The sequence below is a fragment of the Rosa rugosa genome, chromosome 7, assembly GCF_958449725.1.
Source record: "Rosa rugosa chromosome 7, drRosRugo1.1, whole genome shotgun sequence".
NCBI classification, from domain to species: Eukaryota; Viridiplantae; Streptophyta; class Magnoliopsida; order Rosales; family Rosaceae; genus Rosa; species Rosa rugosa.
The window spans coordinates 35911880-35919274 of NC_084826.1; the positions used below are offsets into that span (position 1 = coordinate 35911880).

Sequence of the window (7395 nt, forward strand, 5' to 3'; positions counted from 1 at the left end):
CGATCAAAAGAGGAAATGATATGGACAACTATGCCTCGGCTCTAAGTGTACTTAACCCCAACTAATCTACAAACTGGACAATAACGAAGACTGAGAACCCAGGGAAAAACACTTAAAAACTGTTATAGAGCGTGCTCAAGAATAAAAGAAGTTAAAAAAATAAAAAATAATAAATGTTTTCCCAATTATAGACGTCAAAAGCTCTATAAAAAATAAAAATAAAAATAAACATTAGAGTGAGTGAGCAAAACTTGTCACTATTTAATTGACATCAAAAGCTCTTCGTCGGTTTAGGAACTTAATCAAAGGTGAATCAGTGCAGTAGTAAGTCACGTTTGTTGCTGTTTATAAAAGCCATCAAAAAAGCTCTATAAGAAAATTTCACACCGTTAATTTCATTACACGTTTATTTAAAGTACATTGCCTTATAGAAGTTGGCGAGATGACTCAAGATAAGGAATACACTATGCGTACATATATTGATACTGAACTGGTCAATTTGGATCCTGCATGATTCTGACGATCGACCAGGAAAAGTAAATACAAAGCAAAAGAGCGAGGAAATCTCTTTCTAGTTTGATATTATGCTTGGACTGCCTCGACTTCTCTCTCTGTTTTCTCTGTGTTAAGTACTCCACTTGTCTCCAGCTGGCCGTTTTGTACCTTATTACATGATGCTGCAACTACTGGACTTTTGGCTTCTCCATTTTTCAGTTCATGATTACTATCTAAAGGAGGACGAGGAGTAGTACCAGTATTGGATTGGATGATTGTCTTAGTCCACTCACGTAACTGTTCGGTGGCTACTTCATCTGTATGTTGACAAACAAACCCCAGAATTAGTCAGTTAATCAACTAATATCTCTCTCGCAGATAAAGGGCATAAATATGAATGTATTAGACATAAATATTGACCTAGCCTTGGGACAGTATGCCCTTGTGGGTGCCTTATGATGAGGGGGTTGTGAAATTCAGAAGCAAGCTCCTCAGAAGGTAGTTTTAACCAATCTTTGTCTCCTATCAAATGGACTGATTTGACCTTGATTCTGTCTTTGTAGGCAATCTCACAGATACTTGGCTTTCGGAACTTTGATCCTGATATCGATATGAAAAACTTGAAAGCTGGATGCTCCTTCAACAGTTTTCCCTGCATTATATAGGATTGATTCCTTAACTGAATTTACCTTATGGTTAACTATATATGCTATGTCATCTTGGAAATACGTGAGAAAGAGAGCTAATTTAACCAACTTCATTACCTGAGCTTGGTAGCCTAACAAGAGTCCTGATAGTGTCGCACCCTGAGTAAAGATTGATTTGCATAGTATTAGATGTTAGTAATTAATACATCAGCTGGTTAAACATTCGTATACATTCCCTGTTAGCTGCTGGATCGATAGATCGATCTGCTATAGTAGGCACGTCATGAATGAATGAAAAGTTCAGTTTAATGTCGTGTATACATATATTTATACCTGAGAGAAACCAAGCAAACCATCAAAGGGGCCTTTGCTTGTTATGTAGTCACATATATAAGAGATGCATGCTTCCAAGTTTGTGTACTCTGTGAAGTCCTGAATGAACAAGAGGATTCAACGACGAAATAATGAATTGCTAATTGAGTTTGAGAGAAATAAAGGGAACTTTTTCTTCCTTTTCTTTTTCTTTCTTTGTTCCTTTTGTCTTTTTGGCAAATAAAGAATAAAGGGATATTCGATCATCTGGAAGTCTGGAACAATTAAAATCGTACAAGATTTTTACCTTGTCAAATTGGAACCACTCAAAATAAGGAGGTGGGAAGATGCCTTCTATATCAGATTTTCCTCCAGCAGGAAACTTCCCATCTGGAAACTCCTGTAATTATAAACAGAAACTCATATGTCTGCTGATCACATTTCCAAATGGCAAATATGCATATACAACCCCTTGAAAAAAAAAAATGTTTTTTACTCCAAAATAAAATATATTGGAGAGAGGCAAAAGGGTATTGTGTAACAAGGCCACTGAGAAGAAAATCTTTGTTCAGTTTCTGAGGCATGTGCAAAATAAACTGGAAATTTGGAAATTCCTTTCAATAAACAGGAGAATGGCTACTCAAACAAGATTGAACACCAAATAGAAGTTGAATGTCAACAAAAACAACTAGGAATCCAATTATATGTGGTCCTTGAGGTAGTACTCTCATGTGGTGATTTCCAAATTCATATCTGAGTTTTTAGTCTTCTTGGAAGTTCTCATTTCTCTAAAGTATATTTTCTCTTATCTTTAACTAAAATAAAATCCAAACTATCTGGTTCCTTGGACAAAATACAACCATGACTAGTTTTTTAGTTATTTTAATTAAATCTTGAAATGCCTAAAAAAGGTTTTAAGGAAAAAACAAAATTTGCCAAGTAAAGAACACGTTACAAAGTATTTAACAAATTGACTCAAAAGGGCTGAGCCAACTATGCCAGTTGAGTTGCTAGCAGCGTACTTATCATATAAATGTGTGCAACGGATAAGCTAGCGAGGAGGTAAATTAGACATACCATGTCAAACTGAGAAAGGATAGAAGCATCCCATTTGCTAATTTGCTTTTGCAGGAAGCTCCCACTGGTTCTAAATCCATGGAGGCATAGAATCTTCATCTTCTTATCTTTCTGCCTTTCCATTCTCCTCTTCTCAGTCTCACTCCAACTCACTTGTTTTACAAACAAAGCGACAATGTGTTTGTTTAATAGAGGAGAGGGGTAGCTAGGCAGCTAGCTACTACTGCTACCTACTACTACCTTTCTCAACTCGAGTCCCCAACTACTTCCTTTCTTCTGTTGGTTGGTGTTCCACGTGCACCATCCTCCTAATGTTGTATATGTAGCCATGTAGTCTGGCTTCCATTAAATTATGAAGCTTCTATGGATTCAGTGTAAAGAAAATAACATTTACCTACTTCATCAATAGTTTGTTCTGCCTGGGTTTTCAGACTCAGAATCTTCTTCACATTTAACTACAGAAGAGATCAAATTCCTAAATTTCCTATTTTGTCTAAAGAATGGCACTGGAAGAGAAATAGAGGTTATAGGAATCGAGTCTTGAAGACCTTGCCAAACATGAAATGTAAATCCCATGGTCTTGCCACAACAATGTGAAGTAATGTTGGAGTGCAAAGTAAAAATGAAGATGAAGACATAATAATACTCGTAAATTCAATTCACAACTTTTTCCCAATGCAAGTATTTCTTACAACACCACACACTGCTCAGCCCACATATTTTGACACTTTGATCTTTTGACCCCCTTCCCCCTCCTCCCCTCCCCATCCAACAGTAAGCACACAACAGACAAGTCACCAAACTGCGTGCTCAACCATTTTCCCCTGGAAACTTCATAATCTCTTCAGACTTTTCTTTCTTGCATCGATTTTCTTCTTTTCTGCCTGTGCTTTTATCAAGCCAGCTTCCTTCTTCAGTGTCGTACTACTTGCTACAGTTGATGCAGCAGCCCCACCAACTCTCGTCTCCGCTGCAGCAGCTACAACAGCCGGCTGATCCTGGCCAAGTCCTCTTGCAGTGACTGTCAAAGGGACCAGTACGGATGGGGATGGGGATGGGGATGGCAGTGGCAAAGCAGCACCACCTGCCGTGATCTTTTGATCAGCATTAAGTGCTGAGGTGTTAGATTGGTCAACATTCAGTGCAGTAGTAGACTCAGAAATAGCTCCTGTTTTAAACTTGGGTTTTGGCTTGGCATGTATTCCGGTATAAAGCCTGCATTCAAGAGATGACGATTAATAATCATATGCCATGGTACATATCAAATAGTTTATTCCTATGGAAGTTTACTCAAGTTGGTATATTGGCATATATAGCTCTCTGATACCATGAAAGTCGGTTTACTGTTCTGCTATTTCTACAAATTTGTTCAGATGCGAGCTATGTGGGTCTCTATACATACCATGAGCCTAGAATATGGCATTTCACTTCTATCAGGTGGATGCAATTGCAGGGATTCATGTTTAAACACCAGTCTCATTCTACGATACCAAATTGAGAAAAGAACCCAGGAAGAGTAGAGACTAGAAAAATTACTGTATTGCATATGAAAATGAAAAGAGTAAACATTTTATTAAGAAGTCAAGGTCTATGAGCTGGTTTTCAGCAATTCAAGGTCTATTGCTAATCCATATTTCCCAAAACAATTGTTATCTTGAAGCTGGTTTTCGACAAATTATCTTATGACGATATTGAGAGCCTTTAAATCAGCCTGTACCAACGACAGAAAGGTACCAACAATCAAAAGTCTCACAAAATAATTCCAACAACACATCTAACCAAAAAGTTCTACACATTCAAAGATTTGTATATAAAATCCCCACGCACAACCAAAATGTTCTGCGTGTGCAACCATTCAAAGATTTGTACATAAACTCCCAATCTTCCCACTTACCCAAACAGCAAACAGATAAGAAAATGAACAGTAACTCACCTGGCATGTCTTGCATATTCCTCATAATTCTCAAGCAGCATCTTCCCTGCTTGTTCATTTAAGGCTGATTCTGGAAATGGTTCAATCAACAGACATCTAACCACCTGTTATCACAAAGCATGAAGCAAGAAAATTAAAGATTAACCAAAAATCCTAAAATCTCATCTGAGTGCCCAAGACAAAACTCAGTAGACAAATGGAAAAGAATTGGAAATGAAAGGAAGTCAGTTATTGAACCAACAAAGAGAACTTACAATGAGAACATGTCGTAATCCAAGACTTGGATTCCAATCTTTTTTTAACGTGTTCACACAAATCTCACCATTATTTGCAATGTTTGGATGGAAAATCCTAGTCAGAAAGTAACCTACAACAATTATAACCCAAAGATAAAAAAACTACCAAAGTAAATATTGAACCAGATAGTAACTCAAGAGTTGAGCGTTGGCATGAAAAAGATTGACAATAAAATGGCTATATGTGAACATCAGCATAGACCTATTTCTTCAGCTTTATAATAAAGTCATCGATAACTAATAGCAGAATGAGGCAACAGAGACAGGCCAGGCCCATTAAAATAAATAAATAAAGAAGAAGAAGAAGAAGATGAGAATGCATAACGAAAACAAACCTTTGGGGGGGGAGTGTGGAAAGTCATGAGATAACAACAACTTCATGCGAAAAACACCATTCTCATAAGGAGTGCCAGCTGAAAGTCACGAAATTAGGTAAGTTATCATCCTAAAGTACATTCGACAGATGCAGGATTGAAAAGAGTACATGCCTGGCCCTTCAATATCAGCAAATATGATTGAAAAGTCGTCGTCATTCACGCAAACTTTAATGCCTTCAGGAGGGGATTCGTCAAGACTCTTCAATTCCTTTGCAAGTTGCTTGATCACGTTTGGTGGCAGATTTTCGTTAGTAGCCTGACATGTTAACATGATTATAAAAGTTATATGAATAGTTAAAAGTCAGAAAGGAAAAAGAAGCACATCTAGCTCAGCTTTTTTATCTAAGAATGATTCAGGCAGCTAACATTAGAATTAACCTATGCTTTGTTGTCCCAACAGGCACATCTAATGTTTCATGCGAACAACTCACATGGCTGATTTTTCAATATAAAGAGGATTCATATTTCATACACGAGCTGCAGTTTCATGCACAGACAGATTGACCCATCATGTACTCTCAAAAGTAGAATTGAAAGAACATCAAGTTTGATTTGGATAAAACATCATAAAATATTAAGGTATAAATTGCATGATACTATCTTTTCCAATATCCACAAATTCCCTGAATCCCAACCCAGGCCATGGCCAATGATGAAACAAACTAATGAAGAAAAATATATATATATATATATATATATTTTTCTCTAGTAAGACAATGCATTACCATGGATATAAAGGAATGATGTCCTTCGTCAAATTTTGCTACCAAAAACAATTTAGCTGTTATGTGCTACAAATTTTTCAACTTCCCCAATAAGTGTGATAGAATTAGGCCAGCTGTAAGCGGAGATTCCTGCAATAAAATTTGATGGTTAATATCAATAATCAGGACTCTCCAACTCATATTAATCATGCATCTCCAGAGAACAATGAAATTAAACTACTTAACCATAAAAAAAAATGGCTCTCTTAAATATCAAACTCAGTGGTTTATAAATAAATGCAGGAGTCGTATAGCAGAACTGAAGCAAAGAGATAACTGAGGATCCGGTCATCAATGAATATATCCCCATTCCTTACACCAAAAAATCAACAACCTTACAACTAACATCAAAGGCGAATGTGAGTAAGTTTACAACCTGGCCACATCTTTAGAATTTTGGTTCCAGTTTCACCTTTTGGTCTAGTAATGTTCTAGTTTCTTAATTTTTGTTTTGGAAAACTAAAGCACGCAAATTAGTCTCGGGATAAAGGCTTAGTATGAAGAAGTGGAACAAGGACAGAGAAAAGCATAATGTACATAAGCGGAGTCCAGGTTTCAAAACTGACACCAAGAAATGAAATTATAAAACAACCAAGAACATCCTAAAGGACAAGTCAAAAGAGAACTAATCAACCCACCTAGACCCATGGGATAAAAAGTCAACAAGAACCGGATGGCTCTTGAGGAAAACAGCCATGGAAACAAGTCAGAAAAGAAGACCCAAATCAGATCAACCAAGAAACATGAACTGATGATGCCCATTTCACAAAGATAGCAAGTAAACATGCACAGATTAGAAGTCAGTCCCAGGAATTTAAAATTAACGGTACTCACAGTTGAAATTGATGATTAAAACCCTAATCTCAGAAGAGAAAAATTACCGGCGAAAGAAAACCCAGATGAGAATTCGCCTCCTCTATCTCATAAACAAAACTCTCAAGTGTGTTGGCGATGATTGGGGGGGGGCTTTCAGGATTGCGATGCGAAGAAGAGAGAGAGAGAGAGAGAGAGAGAGAGAGAGAGAGCGCTTTGTCCTTGGAAATAATTGATTGAGGAGCCTTAAATATATTATTACTTTTCGGAGTAATTTTATTTTTACGGAACATTATTTTATACAATTTTGCATTTAACAGATGGAATAAAAACAAAGTTATTTGAAACGAGGTGTCGCTGCATCAGATCTTCACCGATTATAGACGTTGGAGTCTTGGAACTCGTGCTTACACGCGCTATTGTTTCTTTGTATATTATTTTGTAACCACACGCGCTCAGAGTTTTTCTTTTTTCCTTTTCTATACATAATTGTAGGGGTCATCATTTGACCCTTCAGCCCTAAACCCACCTGAATCTCGCCTGACCCGGCCCTTTCTCAAATAGAATAGGGTATGGACCGTGCAAATGAAGCCAGGGCCCGTTTGAGCCCGTTAGGGCCAAGCCTGGCCCGGTCCGGCCCTCTAAGCCCTATTCATTTTCTATTTTTTTATTTTTGAAATA

At 37.2% G+C, this 7395-nt stretch overlaps 2 protein-coding genes across 4 annotated transcripts; both read right to left on the reverse strand.

Annotated features, from left to right (window-relative positions):
- Positions 1 to 371: 371 nt before the first annotated feature.
- LOC133721018 (dihydrofolate reductase-like) lies at positions 372 to 2699 on the reverse strand. Its single transcript, XM_062147522.1, has 6 exons — positions 2532 to 2699; positions 1762 to 1854; positions 1476 to 1574; positions 1260 to 1301; positions 916 to 1147; positions 372 to 812 (listed from the first exon to the last, which is right to left on the reverse strand). Exons 1-6 carry the CDS (start codon positions 2652 to 2654, stop codon positions 583 to 585), a joined length of 819 nt encoding a protein of 272 aa, XP_062003506.1. The 5' UTR covers positions 2655 to 2699; the 3' UTR covers positions 372 to 582.
- A 339-nt stretch (positions 2700 to 3038) lies between these two features.
- Positions 3039 to 6932, reverse strand: LOC133721016 (ubiquitin-conjugating enzyme E2 22). 3 transcript variants are annotated; one of them, XM_062147519.1, is made up of 7 exons: positions 6783 to 6932; positions 5863 to 5991; positions 5249 to 5393; positions 5096 to 5173; positions 4719 to 4831; positions 4465 to 4568; positions 3039 to 3746 (listed from the first exon to the last, which is right to left on the reverse strand). In XM_062147519.1, exons 2-7 carry the CDS (start codon positions 5863 to 5865, stop codon positions 3365 to 3367), a joined length of 825 nt encoding a protein of 274 aa, XP_062003503.1. In that variant the 5' UTR covers positions 5866 to 5991; positions 6783 to 6932; the 3' UTR covers positions 3039 to 3364. The 3 variants fall into 3 exon arrangements, with proteins under 3 accessions (XP_062003503.1, XP_062003504.1, XP_062003505.1); XM_062147520.1 differs by having other exon boundaries at positions 6736 to 6893; XM_062147521.1 differs by lacking the exon at positions 6783 to 6932 and adding an exon at positions 6540 to 6652.
- Positions 6933 to 7395: the final 463 nt, after the last annotated feature.